The 26,901-nt window shown below is 40.0% G+C and overlaps 1 protein-coding gene across 1 annotated transcript in view; it reads right to left on the bottom strand.

The window, feature by feature from the left end:
• The window catches only part of LOC130921386 (zinc finger protein 385A-like), a 49,396-nt gene that overhangs the window by 1,484 nt on the left and 21,011 nt on the right, over positions 1 to 26,901 (bottom strand). The window contains exons 2-7 of the mRNA XM_057845219.1: positions 19,236 to 19,384; positions 10,931 to 11,041; positions 3,710 to 3,884; positions 3,040 to 3,354; positions 2,644 to 2,828; positions 2,489 to 2,575 (exon numbers count right to left, since the gene is read on the bottom strand). Coding sequence (XP_057701202.1) covers positions 2,489 to 2,575; positions 2,644 to 2,828; positions 3,040 to 3,354; positions 3,710 to 3,884; positions 10,931 to 11,041; positions 19,236 to 19,384 — 1,022 coding nt within the window. The remainder of the gene's footprint in view (positions 1 to 2,488; positions 2,576 to 2,643; positions 2,829 to 3,039; positions 3,355 to 3,709; positions 3,885 to 10,930; positions 11,042 to 19,235; positions 19,385 to 26,901) is intronic.

The following is a 26,901-nucleotide window of genomic DNA, read 5'->3' as shown; positions in this document are numbered from 1 at the left end:
ATGAAAATATTTCGTCAGCGAATGATTTTTCATGATGATCACGAGACGATAACGAGCAAAAAACGTGTTATGGGAGACTAAAAAATAACAAGACAAATGCCAGTTTTCATTTGATGGGATGAGAACGAGACGAAAATGCGCAGTTGTTTCCGTCACATGTTTTAAATGTGTGACATTTTATGTGTAGTTAGTCTGCATCCTAGCATTGTCTGGTTGTGTCACTCATTTGACGTGCTGCTCCTCTCCAGTCTCCAGGCTTGCACATGGTAAGATTTGTTTTCTTATCTTGGCCAGAGAGAATATGCAATGTTGCTTTGGCCTTGAAAAATCTGTGCTGAGTAATCATCACACACTAAATGTATCTCGTAGCATTAGCATAGCCTTTACGTTAGCATTAGGTCAATGCTAACGGCGTTGTCTGGTTGTGTCACTCATTTGATGTGCTGCTCCTCTCCAGTCTCCAGGCTTGCACATGGTAAGATTTGTTTTCTTATCATGGCCAGAGAGAATATGCAATGATGCTTTGGCCTTGAAAAATCAGTGCTGAGTAATCATCACACACCAAATGTATCTCGTAGCATTAGCATAGCGTTTACGTTAGCATTAGGTCAATGCTAACGGCGAGTGTCCGCTTAAATTCTTGGGAAAATTTTTAACATACAGTTCGTGGCGTCCAGGTGGGTGTAATTAATTGAAAACAATGTACTGTTTTCCTACTGAGTGTGTATTATCTCCAAGTAGTTTTCCTTGTAGGCGTTAAAATATGTGGTTGTCTGTCAATGTTTAAACAGTTGGAAAACTTTACTTTTGCAGTAAAATATTTTAATTTTACTGACGAAAACATTTTTAGTAAACGTCGACTAAAACTAGACTAAATTAGTCTTAATTTTTGGACAAAAAACCCAGACGAAATTAAACATTTTGAGATAACTAAAATATGACCAATAAGTATTATTGTCCAAAAAACTAAGACGAAAATTAATAGGGCTGCCAAAAACACCGCTCACAGGTAATGGTTGTTTTTCTACAATAAACACATTTGATCACGATCCTTTATCCAGAGGTAGGTAGTAATGTGTTACATTATTACAAGTTTTTGAGAAATATTTACTTCTTAGACTAATTTTACCACACAATACTTTTTAATGAGTAGATTTGTGAAGAAGACACACCACTCTTACGCTGCAACTTTGGGTTACACTAGAGTTGTTACATTTTTCCGCTTTATTCTACATATTGACTTTATTTTTGTCAGATGCCGACAGTGGCTGTCTGAGTTTCACCAGAGATGTCGCAAACAATAACCACACGACTTTATTATACGAGTCAACGATAACAACGTTATTTTGTTTTTGTTTTTTCCACCAGAGGGCAGTCATGCTCTTTGGACAGGTGCGGTTTCATAGTATTGTTCTGGTCTGAATTCTGAAATGTTTTTGTGTCATCTTTTTTTGCATGTGATGTAATAGTTTGTAGTACAGTATAATAATGAGAGTTCATATTGATGAAGTTGTGCTGAGAAAAAAAACACCATTATTACTAGGGTTGTTCCGATCATGTTTTTTTTGCTCCCGATCCGATCCCGATCGTTATAGTTTGAGTATCTGCCGATCCCGATATTTCCCGATCCGATTGCTTTTTTTTTGCTCCCAATTGAAGCAAGGCCAATTGAAGAATGGCTCCAAAGGCTGCCAAAATTCACTCTACTCATTTTGCGCTGCCTTTTATCTCTCTATATAGGTAAAACGGTGTCATTACAGATTGAGCGCGACAATAAGTGAGAGGGTCGTGCAGCGCATACATTAATTGCGTTAGTTATTTCAATGTGACACATTTTTAAATAAATTAATTGCTGCCGATATTGGGATATTTTTGATAACCCTACCTTAAGCCTAAACTAAAGACTCTGGATGAGTGTAACATATTATGTCTGTAAATTTAAATACAATTAGAAAACGATTTAATTAAAAAAAAAAAAAGTTTATAAAAGGCATGACCGATATTTTTTTGCCGATTCCGATACTTTGAAAATGACGTGATCAGACCTGATCGATCGGGTCCGATCACGTCATCTCGACATCTCTCATTATTACCATTATTTTTTAAAAAATCTGACATTGTAAGCAGTTACTCACAATATTACTCATTACTTGAGTATTCTTATCAACGAATGCTTTTTTACTTGTATTAGAGTAAATATATGGGTGAATACTTTTATTTATACTTGATTAATAGTATTCATAAGTAACGCAACTTTTACTTGAGTAAAATATTTGGCTATTCTATCCACTTCTGTCTTTATCCTTATTGTTCAATGGGCAGAAACAAAAAAGGGCCACCCAAAAACTTTCAAATGAATCCATCCATTTTCCATGTACTCTATCACTCGATCACGATCCCGGTGGATTATAGTATGATGATTCCATTTGGAGGGTGCTCCAATACTATTGTCTATGTTATATATTTGATGCAAAGATGAATGGTATACCATAAAGTCAGCACGCTTCTTGTGGCGACTGAGTAGAGGATTGGGCTTCCCTGCAACTCCATCTCGATGCCTACGGCTGGAAATATGCTGCAGCGCGGAATGAAACCAGTCAGAGAATGGCATTGGTATCGTTTCCTTTTGACAAAATTTCTCACTTGTTTAAGTTGTAGTTCAGAGTTGACCCTGACATTGCAGATCTCACAGTGGAAGGTTCTTTCCTGAGTGTTGGGGTCAGACGACAGCTCCCCACCCTGTTCGGGGCCTTTCAGACCTAGACGTGGGTACGCTTTAATTGGCCCCAGTCCACTCCGTGCCTCCAGAATTGTTTTGTGTTTTGTACCTATGATGAATAAATTGCATCATGGAATCCAGGTTATATTCACATTTGATTATATGTGATATGCAATTTTCCTATTATACCACTGAGAGGCAGTAGTTCTCCTGCTTTAATTTTATTTTTTCACAACAAATGTGACATTTTTAGCAGCATATGTGTTGGTTTCTCATTTCACGTGGTTTTGCTTGGTGAGCTATGCATATGCACGACTTACCTTTGTTGTGAGCCTCCAGCTGTGAGAGGGAATTAACTGCAACTTTGCATAAGGAGCAGTAGAGAAGCTTCTTAGCTTTCTCCTCCTCGGACTCTCCAGAAGGAGGGCTGGGTGCTGGAGATGGGGTGTCAGGAAGATTTGGCCCTGCTGAGTCTGCAAGTGGCGTGTTGATGATGGCATCCGGTGAAGGGGATGATGGTAAAGGTGTGCCCGTAGATGCTAAGGAGGGACACTCTGCTTCCGCTGAACTTGCTGCCTGTGTCTGGTGGCTTGGGGTCAAATATGACTCAGAGGTGGGACAGGATCGGTTGTCGTCTAAAAACAGTACGCGTATTTCAAGTTAGTAAGAAGTCATAAAAGCCCCTTAAACACGCAGGATCTTAATATAAATGTGAAAGTAATGTGCTTTGCTGCCCGGACATGCCCGAAAGCCTGTCAACACTCGCGTTAGCCCAATCTGCCTTGGTTTCATGGCTTCTGTTGTATCATGTTGTTAACTCATTCCCTACCACTGAATATTATGCTCCCCTGGATATACCAGCAGGATACTGTAAACTAACCATAGAGATGTAACAGAATCTGAGCAGATGTGTTGAGCATCTGTGCCGTTTTGTGCCAAATTTTGTCTCTGTGTGCGTATGCATCATCTCATGTCACCGGTGATGCTCACCCTGCTTATTAGGATCGGGATCCAGGTTGGATGGTGACGGGCCTGACGGGGAGGGTGAAGTCGTGGGGGGAGGGTGCTGCTTGTCGCCATCTTGAAGACGAGCTGTCTTGGACGTTTCGATGCCTTTAACTCTGCGAGCGTGCCTGTTACCCTTATAGTGAGCCTCTGCCTGACTCTGGAAGAAAACACAAATTGATGGATGTGAAAATTCGAGAGTACGTTTCTATCAGTTCCATCATCTTCATTCCTTATTTGCCTTTTGACGTCCAAGTGAGTCATAGAGCAATCTTTCAGAAATGTGTTATGACATGGCCATTTGGTACGCTTTAAACTCTGTGACTTTAAGTTTGATATGTCAAAGTTTTAGGAGTAATTCATTAAACTGGGTCTTCATTGTTATTTGATGACGTAAGTTTGACATGTGAAATAGTGCACTGTGAACTGACTTCTAAGTAGGGGATTTAGTTCTCTTAAGTCTGTGTGAGAGATGATTTCTAACTTGTTTTATTCTACAGAAGCAGTCTTGTAGTTGTTTTTATTCACTCAATTTTGAATGTGGCATGGAGAGGTACACTGACATTGCATCTTAATTATAACATCTAGTCTTATAACGTCTTGTATTACAACATTTTATATTTGATAACAATTTATTCTGACACTTGCGATTTTTAACAAAGAAGCTTAACTTTCCTTTAGGCACATCAAGTCAGTTTCACTGTTTTGTTTGTTTGCCAACATAACACACACAGATCACGAGTTCAACAACTATGTAAAGTCATAGTTGACACTTGGAAGGTATAACCACAAGGCGAAGTCCTGATGTGTTTTTTGTATTTTTTACATGAAAGCGATAATGAGATGATCAAGTGACAGTACTCAGTCAGTGAACACTCAAATATAAATACTCATATTCGGTATAGGGTATTGGAATCCCTAACAAGGGGGTCCGGTCCCTGTATGACCGGTGTCAGAGTCTGCTCCGTGTAGCCGGTCGTAAGTCAGATCCATTTCCAGTAAGGGTGGGACTTCACCAAGGCTGCCCCTTGTCACCGGTTCTGTTCATAACTTTTATGGACAGAATATCTAGCGCAGCCAAGGCGTTGAGGGGGTCCGGTTTGTTGGCCTCAGTATTGCATCTTTGCTTTTTGCAGATGATGTACTGTTGTTGGCTTCATCAAGCCGTGGCCTTCAACTGGAGCAGTTCGCAGCTGAGTGTGAAGCTGTCGGGATGAGAATATGCACCTCCAAATCCGAGACCATGGTCCTCAGTAGGGAAAAGGTGGAATGCCCTCTCCGGTTCAGGGATGAGGTCCTTCCCCAAGAGGAGGAGTTCAAGTGTCTCGGGGTCTTGTTCACGAGTGACAGGAAAATGGAACAGGAGATCAACAGATGGATGGGTGCTGCGTCTGCAGTGATGTGGACTCTGCATCGGTCTCTCGTGGTGAAGATGGACCTGAGCCGACAGGCGAAGCTCTCTATTTACCGGTCAATCTACGTTCCTTCCCTCACCTACGGTCACAAGCTGTGGGTTGTGACTGAAAGAACAAGAGTGGCTGAAATGACTTTCCTCTGTAGGGTGTCCGGGCTCTCCTTTAGAGATAGGGGGAGAAGGGAGGGGTTTGGAGTAGAGCCGCTGCTCCTCTGCATCGAGAAGAGCCAGATGAGGTGGCTCGGGCATCTGATTACGATGCCTCCGAGGCGCCTCTCTGGTGAGGTGTTCCAGGCACGTCCAACTGGAAGGAGGCCGCAGGGCCGACCCAGGACACGCTGGGAAGACCATGTCTCCCTTCTGGCCTGAGAATGCCTTGGGATCCCCCAAAAATTGCTGGATGAAGTGGCTGGGGAGAGGGAAGTCTGGGATTCCCTGCTGAAGCTTCTGCCCAAGGGACCCGATCTCGAATAAGCGGGAGAAGATGGCTGGATGGATGATGGATGGCTATTCGGTCAAAAATGTAGGCTTACAGGTGCATTCTCGGTGTATGCAAATAAACACATGTACAGGTTCTAGCCACATCACTAAATCAGCTGCACAATCTATCAATATCTTATTGAAAGCTAAACAAAAATGTGTCTTTACAAATTCACTAAGGTACAATATAGGTTGATACTTTCAATGAGGTATCATTTGTCATGTAGAAGAGAAAGGAAACTTAGCAATATTGCCTTAATAGATACTATTGAACTGGATTGCAATACATGGTGTCAGTATTGTGGCGAGGGTGTCCAAACACATGATAAGATCGTTGAAGATAATGCCAAAACCAAGTAAGAGGACTTGGACCATTAAGGCTCTTAATGCGAAGCTGGGGCTTCATAGACTACTATGACATGTTAAAGATGCCTCTGTAATTCTCAGGCATTAGCTGGTGATGATAGTTACCCAGATAGGCCTCATCCTGATTGGTGGTGACAGAATGGCATCCGTAGCTCTCTGCTCATGTAACCCAACCCAGTGGCTGCTGCTTCCCAAAGCCTTCAATTAGACAGGGGGATGATGCTTTGCTGGCTCACAAACATGCGCCAGCAGAGCACAAGTCTTCTATTTTCTAACTTTTCTGTATTTTATTCTCGCCGTAGTCTGAATACTTTCACTCTCTTTGTGACCTTCAAGTACAGGTCAGAAGAAATCAATAAGGGATCAGAAGAGGGGTTGGAGATTTGCGCTGAGATCCTCTCAGCTAGCCATGAGGACAGTGCACGGAATAAAATCACTGAGGTTAAGGGGCAAAGTGAATAATGATGAAATATGAATAAAGTGTAGAATCGTAAACTGAGAAAAGGAACGACGACCCTATATGGAAAGGGATTAGATGATTGAGGAGGCATGGATGGGATTTTAAAGGGGAGAAAATGGGAGCAAGTGAACGTCCCTGAAATCCTTTTCTCTCTAAGCAGGATACGCTTTGATGTTTTATCTATAAAGTGACAAAGGCACAGAAAATGGAGCGAGCTGGTCCCAGACAAATCAGGGTACAGGCAGCAGCGACAGGCATGTGGGGGGGTTGGGTAAGAAGCTGGCGAGGTGGCGACAAATGATACAATAAACCCCACAGAGGATGAAAGGGGAACATAATAAACAGAGCAGAAAACGGTAAGAGAAAAAAACTTGTCGACATGTCAGGTTAAGGGAAGGAGCGTGTTGATGTGAATCTGGCTGAATGGAATTTTCAGGATCGAACAGCGTGCGTCCACTGTCGTTCTGCAGTGATGACGACAGCTAATGCAGCATGGCGTGACGTCAGCCTTGCAGCATGCAGGAGTGTGCCGAACACTGGCAGGCTAATATGTCCTCTGTGGCCTGAGATGAATTGGCAACATTATAATTACAACATGTAGCGTAAGAGGCGAGCTGTGGAGGCACTTTATTTTGAGTGGTCACATCAATCACTCAGTCACTTAGACTTTTACTTCTCTTCGACAAACGCTTCCCTCAGGCATTAACAAGAACATGCATAGGTGGGTTTTGCTGCTAAAATGCAAAAGCAGTCGTGGGAACGCTTTCAAAAATTGTTATTCACCACCTTTCACCTGCGGAAACTCTACTCCAAGCAGATTATTCCTTCATTATTAAAGCAAGTCCACAAAGTTCCAGTCCTCTCCGGTTACTGTGGGAAGTTCTGTTCCATGTTGCAGCGCAGATGCGCTGGGTGTCCACACACACGTACAAGACAAACAGGTGGACGGGGGAATGGACAACATGACAGAGGCCTGACGTCTTGTAAATGACACTTACTGTCACTAGTACATAAATGCAATCATAGTGAACAACGTGCTCCACATGCTCACATCTCCTGCTCTTGTGGACCATGTGACAACAGGAGTGGGGGGATATAATTAAGTGGCCCCTCGCTGAGAACAGGGCAGTGTTACACAAGTTTCAGATGACTACTCTGCCTGTGTCCTTTACACACTACTGCATTTAGAGGACAAATATTTAGCACCTAATCAACAGATTGTATTTATATCTCAGGCTCTCCTTAAGAGTTTTGTTTGAATCCTATTTATGTTTTTTCTGTTTATGTTATCTTTTGGCATTTGCTTTACTCAACAACACACAACCACATGATGGTAATCCTTGGAAGAACTATAATACTTTTAAACGTCACTTGAATTAAAGTGATAGACAACACCTAGTATAGAACATAGACTTCATAATGATATTGACGGGACAATGGTGCGGGGCTGATTAATAGGGGGCCTATCTCCGTCAAAGCTGACCAAGTGGAAACACAGACAAAGAGCTTTTTATGCTGAAAATTCTAGTGAATAAATGCTTAAATCTCTGAAATCTTTACAGATATGGACGTAAAACCATCTCGATACCTTGTTATAAGAGCAAAGAGCTTTTATTTTACGTAAATATGTCGACTGTGCTGTGAGTCTTTAAGCCACTGTAGCTTTTTACGTTGAAAATTCTTGTAAATAAATGCTTAAATCCCTGAATTACCATATTTTTCTGACTATACATAAACGCTGATACACTTGAAACTGGTCAAAAGTAACTAAGAAAAAAGGCATGAACTCTACATACAGTATATAGTTAGTGTACTTGTTCAATCCGTTGCTGGCATTCTCCATTCGATGTCTGAGACACAAAGTCTGCGTCACTTCCTGGGTCCATTAAAGCTTATTTCCTTCAGAGTTGGATACAGGGACTAGCTGGCAGGACAGTCTGCGATATTTGCATTTGATTGACTGGCATTTCAACGTGTCTAAAAACAACTATTTTTCCTACTTATGGGAAATACTGGCCTTTATTTACATTTTCCCCCCGCTATTACATATCGGGAAAATGCAATTCTCGTTTTTTTTTTTTTTTACTTCATTAAACCAGATTCTTTCTACTGGGCTACATTGATAGACGTGAGGTCTATTCCTCTAAACATTATAATCCCAAAACGCACAACACATCAGATTAATAACAACAATGAACAACATTTTAAATTTGGTCTTTTTGTCTTTTCGCTTTTTGTTAATGAGGAGTCATTCAACAGAAAGCATTATGTGTAACTCCACTCTTTAGGTACCATGATATAAAGGAAACAGTAACTGACCCCCGAAAGGAAGTGAACTGAACTGTAGGCCTATTGCTGGGTTAGAACATGATTTTTCAGCTTGAGTTTAAAGCAACACTTCGCAACTTTTCAGTTTGGTCGATTTTAGTGACACCGGTGGACAAAACCGATAGTGTTTTGCCTAAAGAAAGACTGCGTTTCCCATGAGGACCAGCGCACACCCGAACACTGTAGTAAAATCATCAATGAATCAAAATTCAATCTCTCGGTCGCCTGCAGATGGATTAAACAACATTTCTGTATCCAGCAGCTGTGTTAAGGACGAATGGTAATCAGGTAATGAAAACAGTTGTAGCTAAACAATAGCATAAGACTGTTAGCAACCGTGAGGCTTAGTGTGGCTAACCCTGCCACCCCACCCGAACTCGTCAGCACTGATGAGTTCGGTTGGGGGGGAGTGAAAGCAGGGCCAATGTTAATTCTGTTTATCCTGGTAGCCTCTCTTTTTTTTTCCTCCTCAGAAAAAAACTTTTTGTCTCTTGTTGCCCTGCCATCTTTGCAGCATTTGCGCAAAAGCGTCCGCATCGACTTCCGTCTTTATAATGAAAGGGGGAAGGGATGTATGCCGTAAAGCATTCAGCACATTTGTAGTTTTTTGTGTGTGGCAGGATTCCTGACTCCCTCCTCAAAGTTAATTAGTGCCGGTGAAATTGATACAGACCCCATCAAGATATAGGTGTCATTCAACTAGTTTTCAATCGACATATTATCACAAATGTTATGAAAGTACCGTATTGGCCAGAATATAAAACGGCCCTGATTATAAGACGACCCCCTCTTTTTCAAGTCTCAAGTTTGGAAAAAAAAAAAGACTTTTTGAACACCAAATTATTTTTTTATACAGAAAATAATTACAGTACATCCGAAACAAATGATTATAAGAATAAATTTGAGAGAAAAAGCATGTTATTTTGCCTCATTCAACTCTTTATATCTGAATATTGAAATATGTAAACTAAAGTGCAATCACATCCGTAAATGAATGGCTTCTGGGGTTTCTAAATGTAAAATAAATGTAACTGTATATGTAAAATGTTAAACTTGAGAGTAGCTGAGATCTGTCATGACAGAACATCGCTTCAATGATATCTGGCGCCATCTAGCGTCGTGAATGAGTATAATGTCTAGACCGCAAATATAAGACGATCCCCTCTTTTTCAGTCTTATTTCAATGCAAAAAAACACTGTCTTACATTCTGATATACGGTATTTTATAAAGGTTGAAAATTTACCTAGTGTCATTTTAAATGATAAAGTTTTAACTTTTTCTCCTCGATGGAAACATTCAATTTTTTTCCTTAAGACCTTTTAGATGCATTGCTTCCAACTGACAGTGTACGCAAGCACCCTCCCGCCCTGAAAAAAGCCTCATCATCTTTAATGTAACTTTACAGAAACGCTGCTGCTGACTTTGCTTCTTGTCCTTGTGGCCTGTCTCACACCTCTTCCGTTAAATTCTTATTAGAGTAAATCTAATAGTCTCCTGTATCCTGACACTGGCAATCTCATGCTGAGGTTTAGTGAGAGATGATGACCCAGCAAGCTGGAGAATGGGTGCACCTTTGCAGAAAAATAACAGGTCAATATACAGTATAGAGTCTTTGATAATAATAACTAAGGATATTTATAATTTCATACATACCTATTAGCTAGACAGCAAAGTACAAAGTTTCTATCGCCTACAGTATATGCATTCCTTTAGTCAATGAATGGGAAGCTCTATCACTGCCAATAACCGCTCCCCAAAAAAATCCAGTCTCATCTTATTCTTGCCTTTTTTCATCGACAATACGACGCCTCAAAACCTGACACAAGGTCACCATTATCCAATTTTAGTGTGCCTGTAATATAATCTGCAATTATTTTGCAATGGTCCGCTAAATTGCTTTCAACTGTATCGCTGTATGTCCGTCATGCCTAAGTCGCTCTCTAAAGAGGCTGACTTCACCGTTTTTTATTTCTGTGATTTAAAAAAAAAAGTATTTTAACAAGTGATGTAATATCAAATGATTTATAACACCGCAAACACAAGTGTTACCTAAAGGCCTATCCATGTGTTGCCGTGTTGAGTTGTCCTACTTCTGAATGCTGAATTTAAATTGGACATTAGTTGCTAGGTTGCAGACTGTGATGTCAGATTTCCTACCTCTGAGTTGAACCGAATTTGACAGACATTGCAGGAGATTACGGGTCGCTTGGTCTTCACCATGGGGTGCCCAAAAGTGTGCGTCATTACGGCTTTCTGGACGGGGTCCATCTGAGGAGAGTGAGCACAAAGGTCACTTGACAGATTCAACAACACAGAATGAGATGAAGGCTCTCTGTTTGCTTATGGTCACCAGTGTTGTTAATAACGGCGTTAAAATATAACGGCGTTACTAACGGCGTTCTTTTCTTCAGTAGTGAGTAATCTAATTAATTACTTTTCTCATCTTGGCAACGCCGTTACTGAGGTGGGAAAGGCGTGCGTTACTATGCGTTACGATGTTGGTTGACTGATGCGAGAAAAGTCTGAAAAAGATGACTCACGGAGACGAGCGAGCAGAGCAGGAGTGGAGAGGAGGAAAGGGATTGTGAGGCCGTTGCAAACACAATGCTACTATGCTAGGTGGCTCCAATAATACCTGACTGTAGCCGATAGCCTACAAACTACGCCCACATGATACTTTGGTAGATATCACATATATACAGAACTAGATGCAAATGACAGACACAGCACATTAGCAACATGTATAATAAAGAACGTGATGCGTTAGTAAACAGCCGCCATCTTAAAGCAGTAGACTTCTTAGGAAGGCTCTGCTGTAGAAAACCTTCCTAGCGAACCTAAGTAACTTTTTATCTAAAACGCTCCTAAAGCGGCAAAACTTAAATCTATCTTTAAATGATGAAACATTTAAAAACTTTTAAATCAAACATTTTAAAACTTACACATGTCGAAAATAGACAGAAGGGAACTAATAAAATAACGGGAGCAATTTTAACAACTTTAACGGTTGATTCACAGCAATAAATGACTTCCACATATAGGAAAGGTTACTATCTAGTAAGGGTGTAACGGTACATGTATTTGTATTGAACCGTTTCGGTACGTGGTGCTCGGTTCGGAACGGAGGCGTGCCAAACGAGTTTCTGACGTAATGTAACCCTTACTTTTCGAGGCTGTGAGTCGATCGGGTTACAGTTTATTTATGTGGATTATATTTACTCAGTCTTCTCTACTATAATGAGGACCAACACGGTAGGACAGTATAACCCAGAAACGTCAACGCAGCAACGCAAGAACGCAGTGAAACACGGGTGTTAAAGTCAATCAGCCAATGCACACCAGTCGCAGTGCGGCCGCGTATTAGACGCGTCCCAGAAGCGGTTTAACACGACGCACGCGAAAAGAACGGCAGAGTTTATTATTTGGCGCGAGACGCAACCCTCCTGCGTCAATACTACTACCGGTAGCTCGGACCGGGCAGACCGGAAGTCACTCGTGTAAAAATACGGCGGATCCGGTCGATTTTCAAACTAATATGCAGTCGTAACCTACTTTTTGAGTCCATCAGATCTCTTGAGTGGTAGATCGGGGCACAGTGGACTTGTCTTTGTTGATTTACTGCTGTCTTCTCTGCTATCATAATAACCAACACGGCCCCGTGTTCAATATTCAATATTCACAGAGGAACTAAAGTTATACAACATAAAATATACAATATAAATGAATACTACATCACATTTGTAAAATATAAACACATAATAAAATAAATAATAGCCCATTTAAATAAAATAAATTGAAATGAGCTAGAACACCTGTACACAGATCCTGCTTACACAATTAAATCTATTCATTTCTGTGTGACGCTTTAACTTGAGAAAATGCACCAGTAAAGCTTTTGAAAACCGTTCATAAGAAAAAAAAATGTTTCATTGAGGCATTTCATTTGTAAAATACATGTTAAAATCTTGATATTGGGATTGCTTTTCTCTTTAGCTCAGGACTTCTGTTTTTCTTCTTTCTTTCAGAAAGAAAGCTGACCAATACGGTCTGAAAGGCAAATAGTTTTTAAATACCCGTTACTTTTTGAGCAGAATTCTAGCTTTGTATAGGTTAATGTTGCTATTGTTGAAAGCACAAAGGTGTGTAATAAACAACTAGCACATTTATATTTTGCATTTTCTTACCTTACTGTACCGAAAATGAACCGAACCGTGACCTCAAAACCGAGGTACGTACCGAACTGAGATTTTTGTGTACCGTTTCACCCCTACTATCTAGTTATCACAATATCCGCAATACCTCTGTGTCTAGTTAAGTTTAGGGTAAAGAATTAGGCTAGGGCCAATTGTCCCAAAAACCCTTTAAACTTCACATTGTGTGACCTGTTTACATGAAAATTATCACCAGTTACTTTGCCAAGTAACTCATTACTCTTACATTCAGGTAACTGAGTTACTAACGCAATTACTTTTTGGGAGAAGTAATTTGTAACTGTAATTAATTACTTTTTTAAAGTAAGATTAACAACATTGATGGTGCCTGTAGAAAGGTTCAAGAATGTGAACGTGGAGAAGGAAATTTGCGCAGGTGACTGAAAGGGGGGGACTTACTAAAAGGAGAGATGAAAACACGAAGCGTGAATTGGGTGAGAGCTTATTGATGTGACAGGAGTGGGAGTGTGGCCTGTTTCTCAGCAGCTGTTGTATGGGCCTGACTTCCTGGGTGCGGTTCAAATGCTTTAATTCACATCATGACTTGAAGGGCCTAATTACAGGCACACTCCATCCAAAAAAAGTGTGTATATATCTTTTTGGTGAGATACTACTGTATATAGATTAGAACTACTCTAGTGCGTAATTGTAGAAAGGGTTGCTCTTAATGAATTTCAAAGGTCAAGAATGTGTGCTCTTTTTTTATGAGGACTACCATGCCCTGATATACAGTATGAGTGATAGACTGTTGAGAATACCCAGTTTTGTTTCACTTCCTGTGCAGTTCATTGTAATGCTTTTAGTTGGAAAAAAAAAAAATCAACACTAAATGCCTCAAACAAAAAAGGTCAGCATCAAATATCAGATGCAGGCCACCTTTTATGTAGAGTCATTGGTGCTTCCTGTTAACATTCAGAGACACACAGACAGTGGGGGTGTTGCCCTCAGCAACCACCTAAAGTTCTCTGTGGTTTTACTCAGCCTATCATCTATTGCCTCTGCTCTGGACACATGCAGCCAAATGAAAGACTGTTTACGCTCCACAGCTGCAGACACCCAAGGAAATTGTGTTGGTCTGAAAACCGGAATTCTGTTGGAATGTATTGTTGGCATATTCACATTTTCTGTTTATTTTCAGCTATTTTCTCTCCTGTCGTCTTCTTGCGTTCTCCGTTAGTATGAGAGACTGTCAGTCAACAAGTTAATTGAGTAATGGATGTAGATGTAATCTAAATAATTGAGCCAATTCAAGGCCCCTCCGGTGCCATTCCACTATTCAATTCATAATTAGCTTATCACAATTTCAGTCAGTTCATCAGCAAGTATTAAAAATAACTCATCATACAGATGCTAAACGTGAATAAATTACCATATTTTTAGGACTATTAAATCGCACTGGAATATAAGCCGCACCAACAAAAAACTGCATAATGAAGAGGAAAAAAACAGATGTAAAACGCACAGGAGTATAAATTAATCTTATCAGTGACGAGAACAAATATTAAGCATTATATTAATAATAACAATGAAAATGGAGACCTCTTCATCGTAAGTAAACATTTATGAACAGGGTCTTGTGTAAAGAGAAGTCATAATGTGATGATTTATCCTTTGAGTTTTCCCTCCACACTTAAAAACTAGGATGTCTTTTAGGCTATATTTAAATGAAGTTTGTCGCACGACTATCAGGAAAAAATGTAGTGCATGTTAAATTTGAACAAAAGACAAGTTGCGACTCTCCAAACTGTTGGATTTATGTGAAATGTATGCTGTGGTTTGTTTTCATTTTTTGAATGATATCTGATTACAAATAGATAATAGATTAGAATAGAATAGAATAGAATAGATAATTTTTCTTCACTAGAAGCCATGATTATATCAGGTACTAGACCCTGATGATACGAGCACCTTACCTTCCGACTTTTTCACAATACGAGCATCATTACAAGAGAAAATAAATCATTAGGCAGGAAAATTTTTACGATGCGAGCAACGAGCGCAATCCAGAAAAGCCTCTCTCTCGTTTTGGTGTGTCTGAGTGCCTCGGCATCCCGCCAGGTGGCATGCCAACTCTCTCCCTTTGACTCCCCAAGTGTCTTGGCGTCCTGTTAGGTGGCATATGAGCATCTCAATTTAACAGAATCCCCCATCTGGCCACCTGCCGCTCATCCTCATTGTCTAATTTTGTATCGGAGTGCATCCGAATCATTTGTGCTAACAATTGAACATTAACTATGTCCCCCAGTTCACTTACTCCAAAAAATATACGTACAGTGGGGCAAATAAGTATTTAGTCAACCACTAATTGTGCAAGTTCTCCCTCTTGAAAATATTAGAGAGGCCTGTAATTGTCAACATGGGTAAACCTCAACCATGAGAGACAGAATGTGGGAAAAAAACCCAGAGAATCACATTGTTTGAATTTTAAAGAATTTATTTGCAAATCATGGTGGAAAATAAGTATTTGGTCAATACCAAACGTTCATCTCAATACTTTGTTATGTACCCTTTGCTGGCAATAACGGAGTCCAAACGTTTTCTGTAACTCTTCACAAGCTTTTCACACACTGTTACTGGTATTTTGGCCCATTCCTCCATGCAGATCTCCGCTAGAGCAGTGATGTTTTGGGGCTGTCGTTGGGCAACACGGACTGTCAACTCCCTCCACAGATTTTCTTTGGGTTTGAGATATGGAGACTGGCTAGGCCACTCCAGGACCTTGAAATGCTTCTTAAGAAGCCACTCCTTTCTTGCCCTGGCTGTGTGTTTGGGATCATTGTCATGCTGAAAGACCCAGCCACGTCTCATATTCAATGCCCTTGCTGATGGAAGGAGATTTTCACTCAAAATCTCTCGATACATGGCTCCATTCATTCTTTCCTTTACACAGATCAGTCGTCCTGGTCCCTTTGCAGAAAAACAGCCCCAAAGCATGATGTTTCCACCCCCAAACTTCACAGTGGGTATAGTGTTCTTCACATGCAATTCAGTATTCTTTCTCCTCCAACCACGAGAACCTGTGTTTCTACCAAAAAGTTCTATTTTGGTTTCATCTGACCATAATACATTCTCTCAGTCCTCTTCTGGATCATCCAAATGCTCTCTAGCGAACCGCAGACAGGCCTGGACGTGTACTTTCTTCAGCAGGGGGACACGTCTGGCAGTGCAGGATTTGAGTCCCTGGCGGCTCATTGTGTTACTGATAGTAGCCTTTGTTACTGTAGTCCCAGCTCTCTGTAGGTCATTCACTAGGCCCCGCTGTGTGGTTCTGGGATTTTTGCTCACCGTTCTTGTCATCATTTTGACGCCACAGAGTGAGATCTTGCTTGGAGCCCCAGAACGAGGGAGATTATCAGTGGTCTTGTATGTCTTCCATTTTCTAATAATTGCTCCCACAGTTGATTTCTTTACACCAAGCATTTTACATATCGCAGATTCAGTCTTCCCAGCCTGGTGCAGGTCTACAATTTTGTCTCTGGTGTCCTTCGACAGCTCTTTGGTCTTGACCATAGTGGAGTTTGGAGTGTGACTGACTGAGGTTGTGGACAGGTGTCTTTTATACCGATAATGAGTTAAAACAGGTGCCATTAATACAGGTAACGAGTGGAGCCTCGTTAGACCTCGTTAGAAGATGTTAGACCTTTTTGACAGCCAGAAATCTTGCTTGTTTGTAGGTGACCAAATACTTATTTTCCACTCTAATTTGGAAATAAATTCTTTAAAAATAAAACAAGGCTATGTTCTGTTTTTTTTCCATGTTCTGTCTCTCATGGTTGAGGTTTACCCATGTTGACAATTACAGGCCTCTCTAATCTTTTCATGTAGGAGAACTTGCACAATTGGTGGTTGACTAAATGCTTATTTGCCCCACTGTACGTTGTTCTTGCTATGCTATCGATTCCATGAATTTTACAGCATATGCATGGCTGCCCGTATTCTCTCAGCCCTCTTGGTAAGTGTTTGGGTATAAATAACATTGTTTTTTAGATTTTGAATTTCTTTTTCAGATTATTTAGCCTTAAAAATGATGCCGTAAATTATTATTTAGGGGGAAAATGTGGGTCATGTGAAGTGTTGCAAATATTAACTGGAATTAAATTATTTCCTATGGAGGAAATCAAGTCATGATACGAGCAGATTCACGTTTAGAGCTTGGTTGTGGAACAGATTTTGCTCGTATCTTGAGGGTCCACTGTATATGTAATTTGTTTCAGTGAGTACTTCAATTTAAGTACTTGTGCTTGTCTAGAGAAAGTGGTATTGTAGCATCCCTGGTTCGTAAAACCATGGAAATACATTCCGAACGCGATGCTGACTCAACTTTGTTAAACACGGGATGCTTCACTAAGAATAATAAGTAACTGAATTGTAGAGTTAAAGAATACAATATGTGAGTATATGTTGTACTGTATCAAAAGACTAACGGAGTTCAACTCTAGAATATATTACCGTAATTTTCGGACCGTAAGCCACTACTATTTTCCCCTCATTTTGAATCCTGCGGCTTATACTCCTGTGCGGCTTAATTGTTCATTTATTGGGTTAATAGGTAACACTTTATTTGACAGCGGCGTCATAAGACTGCTGTAAGACCGTCATAAAATTATGACATGACACTATCATGGGTGTTAATGAATGCATATGACAGATGTCATTAAGTGTTATCCGGCAAATTATGTCACTATCTCCATTTATGTCGAGCTTGGATATTTTATATCCATTCAAAAGTGAGATCATTTGCCGGATAACACTAAATGACATCTGTTATAAGAATTCATTAATGCTCATGACCGTGTCACTTCATAATTATGATGGTCTAATGACAGTTTTATGGTGCCACTGTCAAATAAAGTGTTACCAAATACCTTATCTAGCAACTAATGAAACAACTGGAACAATAACTGAAGAAATAATTAGCACAGAACATGAATTTTTATTGTTATTTACATCTGTAGTGCTGCAATGCATGCTAGGAGGCATCTAGGACAACAACAGTGTTGGCAGCAGAGGTTGACTGTCTCCCCGAAGAGAGCAGTGATGGCCAAATGAAGCTTTTTGAAGCAATGACGCTTTGCAGCTAAATGGTTCAAAGATTCATGGTGGTCCATTTGGTCATATGACAGTTTTATGCCGCTGCTGTCAAATAAAGTGTTCCCGTTAATGTCTTTTAGTGTAAATATCATAATACAGTGTGGACAGCAGTGGCTTATAGTCCAGTGCGGCTTATCTATGAACAAATGCCGTTTCCGTGTCAAATTTGGTGGGTCGCAGCTTATAGTCAGGTGTGCCTTATTGTCCAAAAATTACGGTACTCAATGAAATTTCATTGAATGTATCATTCAAGGTCACAAAACTCATATAATAATTTAAACAAATTAATTGACCGCATAGTTTTTGAGTTAGCGCCATAGCAACACCTTAGCAACAGGCACGTTCCTCGCTGCCAGCCTCTGCCTGATGACGTCATTTACAGAAACAGCACACTTCATTTACGGAAACATTGCATCACGCTAACCTCGCCTTATTCCACAACAATTTTCAGAACGATTTACTCGCGAGATTCATCATGCCATGTCGATGAGTAGCGATGAATTGCTAACTGTATCAGTGGCCCAAAACAATCTTTAGAAAATATTTGGACATCGTTCATGAGAGTCAAGCAGAAGAAGTTCACACCGGCTGCGAGATCGGTTGTATGCTACAAAATGTCAGCAGTGACAGCTTTCAAAACCTAGCAAAATACAACCTTGGTTATTCAAAGACGTAATGATGCCTTACTCCTGATGTTCCATTGACATTTTATTTATAGTAAGCTATGTAGTGATTTGCAAAGGTCTTATGACATTAGTGGCCACATTCCATTCTTCAATATTGCAGCATGAATCTTAAACTCACGAAAGGGTCATTTTGTCCGAGCGGATGAAGATGACAAAGATGATGTGTGTATGTATGTGGCCACGCTGACCTTCACATGCAACCCAATCTGCAAATTAGAACCGGAAAATGCTGACTGCGGAGAAGTCAGCTTGGGCTTCTCATACAATTGATTAGCTGCAAGTCATTTTAGTGCTTTAAACACACACACTCTAAATGAGTGTCGCTGTTGAATCAAAATGTCAATAGCTGTCACTTTGCTGGAAAAATGTGTAAATCCAAATATCCAACACTACCAAACACCAACTGTCGCTTGCTTCAGATTCCGTTTGACCACGTCAGCATCCGCGCTTGGTGATAGGACTTGGACCACTTACTGTATTAAAGTTGTGGAAGAGACCCAGAGTGGCAGGGTGCGGCGACTCCAGGGGAAATTGTAGGAAGGGCTTCATATCCAAAGGTGACGGTGGGATGACGGCTGGGCTCCTGAGGAAGGCAGGGACCGGCCCTGCTCGGTTTACACTTCCTGTACACAAAGAGAATTCGAGATGAAAACTAAAAATGTGCACGTATAGATTACTTTTTGTGCTCCATATGCACGAGAATTACATATGACCTTTGCTGCTTGCAATATCCTGGCTCACATATCCTTTAAAATCAATGGTCTAACTCAGATGAGGAATCTTTGAAATTCTAAGGCGGTTCAGTTGAGATCGACTTGTGTACAAACAAATTATAAATAATTCTACCTTGAACTGAAAAGGAACCCGCGGACAGAATGGAAATCTTAATAATGACCAGTGTTGTTCAAGTTACAGTGATAGTTCTCTGAAAAGTTACTAATTAGTTGCCGAATTATTCAATTATTAAGTACTTAATTACTTAAAGGAAAAAATATATAAACACGATTTGAAAAAGTGTTTTTGTTGTTCTGTCGTACATAAAATGCCCTCCTAACACTATGAAATGTAATGGAACAACAAAACGTGCAGAAATTTTGACAGGCATCTTCATTTTTATAAACTTCATCTCCCAAAAAAGGTGCTGTGTAACAATACTAATTAAAATAATAATCATCTCAAGACATCTTCAACAAGACCTGCCCTACTCTGTCAGACTGTTTCTGATTGGCTTACACTGACATCTTGCCCTATGTTAGCTAATCAATAACTGGTGTTTTCTGATAATGACTTTTTGACCGATATCCCGATATTCTCCAACTCCAAATATCCCATATCGATATCAAACCGATACCGATATATGCGTACGTGGACTTAACATATTATGGCTAATTGTATTGTGATGCCCCACTGGATGCTTTAATAATGATAATGCTCACGTAACAAATCCCAAGCTTCTTAGGCTAGGTTCATACTGCAGGTCTTAATGCAAGAATCTGATTTTTTCGTGTTTTTCCGATTGAGGCATTAACTTGACGGTACGAACGTGACAAGTCGCATAGAAGTGGAACATTTCAAATCCGATCTGGGTCACTTTCGTATGTGGTTTAAATCCGATCTGGGCCTCATAAGGCTTATGTGTGTGCATCATGCTCGCTCAGTGCATAGTTATTTGTTTTGATGCTTCTTAGTTTGATGGTCAGTTTGCTCAGTGCATGTAGGACTGCGAATTACTGCGCATTCATAATACTGAATGGACTCAATGGACAAAGGCATTCTGAACGGGCACGCCAAAAAACAGACATGACAAAAAATCGGAATTGTACATTAAGACCTGCAGTATGAACCTAGCTTTTCTTTGGAGATATCAAATGGTCAGTAAGCATAACTGCTGTGCGAAACTGTGACCAGCCCTTGTACAAAGGCAGAAGGCTTCTACACTCACTTTGACCAACGTCATACCGATGTCGATATTATCCGATGTCATTTTAAAACTCTTTTACTCTACTCAACCGATATTATTGGCTACCCAATAATATCGGAAACTATCAATAACCTCTTCTGGAATGTGCTGTGTTCAAGTTATAATGAGAAGAACCATGTGGACTCCGAGGCTAGTATGAGAGCACAATGCTGTCAACAGAGAACACCACAGAAAGCAGCAGAGACGTCTGTAAAGTGACAGGCCACGATGCTGCAGGGGGACACTTTTCACTTACAGTGGGGCAAATAAGTATTTAGTCAACCACCAATTGTGCAAGTTCCTCTACTTGAAAAGATTAGAGAGGCCTGTAATTGTCAACATGGGTAAACCTCAACCATGAGAGACAATGTGGGAAAATAAAAGAAAATCACATTGTTTGATTTTTAAAGAATTTATTTCCAAATTAGAGTGGAAAATAAGTATTTGGTCACCTACAAACAAGCAAGATTTCTGGCTGTCAAAGAGGTCTAACTTCTTTTAACGAGGTCTAACGAGGCTCCACTCGTTACCTGTATTAATGGCACCTGTTTTAACTCATTATCGGTATAAAAGACACCTGTCCATAACTTCCGTCAGTCACACTTCAAGCTTCACTATGGCCAAGACCAAAGAGCTGTCGAAGGACACCAGAGACAAAATTGTAGACCTGCATCAGGCTGGGAAGACTGAATCTTCAATAGGTAAAACGCTTGGTGTACAGAAATCAACTGTGGGAGCAATTATTAGAAAATGGAAGACATACAAGACCAATGATAATCTCCCTCGATCTGGGGCTCCATGCAAGATCTCACCCTGTGGCGTCAAAATGATAACAAGAACGGTGAGTAAAAAATCCCAGAACCACACGGGGGGACCTAGTGAATGACCTACAAAGAGCTGGGACCACAGTAACAAAGGCTACTATCACTAAAACAATGCGCCGCCAGGGACTCAAATCCTGCACTGCCAGACGTGTCCACCTGCTGAAGAAAGTACACGTCCAGGCCCGTCTGCGAACCGCAGGCTAGAGAGCATTTGAATGATCCAGAAGAGGACTGGGAGAATGTGTTATGGTCAGGTGAAACCAAAATAAAACTTTTTGGTAGAAACACAGGTTCTCGTGTTTGGAGGAGAAAGAATACTGAATTGCATCCGAAGAACACCATACCCACTGTGAAGTATGGGGGTGGAAACATCATGCTTTAGGGCTGTTTTTCTTCAAAGGGGCCAGGACGACTGATCTGTGTTAAGGAAAGAATGAATGGGGCCATGTATCGAGAGATTTTGAGTGAAAATCTCCTTCCATCAGCAAGGGTATTGAATATGAGACGTGGCTGGGTCTTTCAGCATGACAATGATCCCAAACACACAGCCACGGCAACAAAGGAGTGGCTTCGTAAGAAGCATTTCAAGGTCCTGGAGTGGCCTAGCCAGTCTCCAGATCTCAACCCCATAGAAAATCTGTGTAGGGAGTTGAAAGTCCGTGTTGCCCAACGACAGCCCCAAAACATCACTGCTCTAGAGGAGATCTGCATGAAGGAATGGGCCAAAATACCAGCAACAGTGTGTGAAAAGCTTGTGAAGAGTTACAGAAAACGTTTGGCCTCCGTTATTGCCAACAAAGGGTACATAACAAAGTATTGAGATGAACTTTTGGTATTGACCAAATACTTATTTTCCACCATGATTTGCAAATAACTTTAAAAATCAAACAATGAAATTTTCTGTTTTTTTTTTCACATTCTGTCTCATGGTTGAGGTTTACCCATGTTGATAATTACAGGCCTCTCTAATATTTTCAAGTGAGAGACCAGCACAATTAGTGGTTGACTAAATACTTATTTGCCCCACTGTAGATCATATAACATGAATAACTTGGGTAACCCTCGTACCATAACTATAGCTCCGTTATAGAATGGCAAAATGTAAAGAGTTGCGTTAGAAGTTACAGGAAAAAGGTAGTTTTGTTATGTAAGGGTGTTAGTTCCAACACCGATAATGCCATTATTCTTGATTATCAGAAGATTAGTTGAGAAATGGCAAAAAATCTTAGAGGACCTTCCAGAAGACTAACGGAAAGGTTGGTCTAGCAGAGGGAAAAACGCAAACCTCTGATTGATAAGCAGCAGCTGATTATACCAAGAAAGAGGCATGTACTTATGTACTTTGTATTTGTAATTAAACCATGCAGTGAATAAAAATGCTGATCCACTTCCTACCCGCACCTCTCCTCCCACGGCATCTCTTGCTCACTTTCCTCTCACTTGCAGCTCAGGCACAGTGGATGCCTGTACTTAAGGACTCTTCTGTGATAGGCAGGGAGGGGGGCTAAGCTCTTTAAGCCTCACAACTGGGGTGCCGCAGATATCTGCCTCCTCGTTTTCTCTGCCGCTGCTGTCTGTCACCAGTCGTTGTTTTCTGCCCTCGTTTCATGCTCGGTTACTCTGCGTCTGCATCCGTGTTTTCTCCCCTCTGCGGCACTTTATCCTACTTCTCGTGTTCCTCTTTATCTTCGCCACTTTTTTTACATGTTCTTCCCACTGTCGTGGTCTCTGGTGGCAAAAACTACAATAAAATTAAGACGCAATCTGATAACACAAGAACAAAAGATCTCTTGAGATATATGCAATCACCATGCGACTGCTTTGTAATATCCACTTATAGCGGTTACATATGCATAGAGAAATTGGTACAATTAGGGGATGTATAGAAATGCTATTATGTTTATTCCAGGCAAGTTCTTTTCACTGACAATAGGAGAAATCTGAAGAATGCACCATAAGGTGCACGGATGAATGAGAAGGTATTTCCTCCTGTCATTCCGCTTCAGATTATTTGAATCCGAACAACACAGTGTTAGCTGTAGGCTATTCTACAAGCAGAAAGCTTTTTCAGGATGACAAATTCCTAAATTTCTACTGAAGTGTGTGCAAATTTAGAAGTCAACGTCACTGTGATTTCATAATACTATAGATTCAGACATATTGCAATGCTCATACAATACTGATACACCTGGTCGAACGTGATTTTGGTAAATTGGACCAGGGTGGTGGCAGATTGATGTCAAGTTGCTCTGACATATTTGTGTCGCCCGAGGTTATCACCAGCTCAGACTGTACCGCTGTTAACATTGTCAGTTGCCAAACCAAGGCTAAAACACGTGGATGGGTGTAGTCATGCATCGTCCTCTTCTGTACAAAGATCTCAGCTCAACTGTGACATCAAAGAATATGCTCTATTTTTCGTAGTACAAGTCGCAGTTTTTTCATAGTTTGGCCGGGGGTGTGACTTATACTCTGGAGCGACTTATGTGTAAAAGCATTAACACATTATTATATCCAGAGGTGGGTAGTTACGCGTTACATTGACTCCATTACATTTACTTGAGTAACCTTTTGAGAAAAATGTACTTCTAAAGGTCATTTTACTAAGCCATACTTTGAATTTTTACTTGAGTAGATTTGTGAAGAACAAATGCTACTTTTACTTTATTTTACATATAAGATTTTACTTCTTTTTGTTTTTCTCAGAGACGCAGTGGCGCCACCCCGCTTGCCAGTATATCGTTAGATTGTTGTAGCATCAGTTATGCATTTCTTCGCAAATGAATGCATTTATTTTGTTTTGTTAAATGTAGGGCTGTCAAATTTATCACGTTAACGGGCGCTAATTAATTTTTTAAAACTAATCACGTGAAAATATTTATCGCAATTAACGCATTCTTGGTACGACTCATTCACGCATTGCCGCAAACAGCCTACAATGGCGCTGTTTTACTTATATACAGAGATAAGAGGCGGAGTGGAGTACATACAAGCATTCATTGGGGCCGTGCTTTTAATTGGCAAAAGCTTTGTCATCTCTCCCACAGCAACTATAAATATTGTGGGAAGCGACGTGGGGAAGAACGACTGGAGTTGATCTTTTTCTTAACACCCTGTAGTGTACCCAATGCAGAGAAGATATAGCATTTGCAGCCACCACAGAGTCATGGTTGCACCACTTTCCATCATGCATTTGGGCAGAACAGTTAAGTCGCTGCAGTATCATTTACTGAAAGCTCAACAAATACACTAGATGGCAAAATTTAGTCACAATATACAAACTCACATTTATCCTTTAAGAATTACAAGTCTTTCTATCCGTGGATCCCTTTCACAGAAAGAATGTTAATAAAGTTAATGCCATCTTGTGGATTTATTGTTATAATAAACAAATACAGTACTTATGTACAGTATGTTAAATGTATATATCTGTCTTGTCTTATCTTTCCATTCCAACAATAATTTACAGAAAAATATGGCATATTTTAGAGATGGTTTAAATTGCGATTAATTACAATGAATTAATTTTAAAGCTGTGATTAACTTAATTAAAAATTTTAATCGTTTGACAGCCCTAGTTAAATGTACACCTTATGCCTAATATATACATAACACAATAAAACAGAATTGTTGTGGAACTCAAATGTTGACTGGACAGTTATAGACTATGCACATTAAATCATTAGTAACATCATATATTACACAATACACCAAAGTATATCAGTAGCCGTGTCCTTAAGTCTTTCTGATAGTTTTCCCCTGACCTTTTTACTACAATAATATAATGAAAACCTGAAATTATGGCTTTTAGTTTTGGCCACCCCAAGATTTTAAGTGGCCCCATCTGGCCACCCCTATGAAAAATTTCTGGAGGCGCCACTGCAGAGACGCCAACAGTGGCTCAACCAGTTTCACAGATGAGACGCCACAACAATAATCTCATGAGTCCATTATACCAATCTTGCAATCTATGATCACGCCAGCCTGTTCAATTATGTGGTGTCTTTAAAGCACGGTAAAAAATTAAAGTATTTGACATAGCCATCAACATGTTTCGAAAGCACAGATTTTAATCTCTGTTTTAATTTGGCACCGATTGAGTTTTATAGTTCCATAATAGAAAATGTTTTCTCCACTAGAGGGCACTCATGCTCTTTGGACGAATAATGCTCAATTTCTGTATTTTTTTTTTTCTGTTGCCGGAATTCAATGTTTTTTGTCATTTTGGTATTTCTATGGATTAACGTGGTTATGTAATACGTTACAGTACAGTAATGCACACAACTGTACTGCGAAAAAAAAAAAACCATTGTCAAAAAAAAAATAAAAAAATAATCAAACATCTTTAGCAGTTACTCACAGTGGTACTCATTACTTGAGCATTCTTTTCACCAAATACTTTTTTACTTGTACTTGAGTACATTTTTTGGATGACTACTTTTACTTCATTAATATTATTTTGAACTAACGCTACACTTAAGTAAAATTTTTGGCTACTCTACCCACATGTGATGATATTTCACATGTTATTTTTACATTAAACCTTAAGAGGACCTGCAAGATTTCATTGTATTTAGTGATTTGGAGTGACACTGATGGTTTGGTAAACTTGTTAGCATGTTCTTTATGCTATAGTTATCTGAATAATGCTTAACAGCTATGTTTCGTCAACATAGCGGATACGTTCTCAGGTCGTTTTTCATGCATCATGTAACGTTAGCATATTCAGCCTGTTGTTCTCTATTCTACAGTGGTACCTCTACATACGAATTTAATTCGTTCCAGGACCTTGTTTGTAAGTCGAAATGGTCGTATGTCGAGCAGGATTTTCCCATAGGAATACATTATAATTCCATTAATTCGTTCCAAAGCCTAAAAACATACACTAAATTCTTAATAAATACTGCTGGCACTGTTACAAATGGCAATTAAACATAGAAAAACAAATAAGTTATAAATAAATAATTCAGAATAATATAATAATAAGAAGAATAATTAATAATTATTCCTGTAAATAATGTAACGAATCGGATTCTAATATGGCGGACACTTTTTACTGTCCCTGAACGCACCGCGAAGGTGACGTCTCAGTGAGATAGGTCGGTGCGGTAGAGATAATACTTTCGTTTTCTTGAGAGCGGTCAACTGCTTAAGACAATGGGCGTTTTGTGTTGGATAAGTTCTTAAATAAATGATAAAAACGTGACGAAGCTGGCGATTTCCTTGGCAATGTTACCACAATAATAATTGTCACCTTAACTTATAAATAGTGGCGAACGGTGGTCGGAAGAGGACCATGGAGCTGTATTGTTGAGCCAGTTCAGGGACGCGCACCCCAAGCTCATATTTTTCTATA

Source organism: Corythoichthys intestinalis, chromosome 9 (genome assembly GCF_030265065.1).
Source record: "Corythoichthys intestinalis isolate RoL2023-P3 chromosome 9, ASM3026506v1, whole genome shotgun sequence".
Classification (NCBI taxonomy): domain Eukaryota; kingdom Metazoa; phylum Chordata; class Actinopteri; order Syngnathiformes; family Syngnathidae; genus Corythoichthys; species Corythoichthys intestinalis.
Note: the sequence above shows the minus strand (reverse complement) of the source record. Positions and strands in the feature narration are given on the sequence as shown.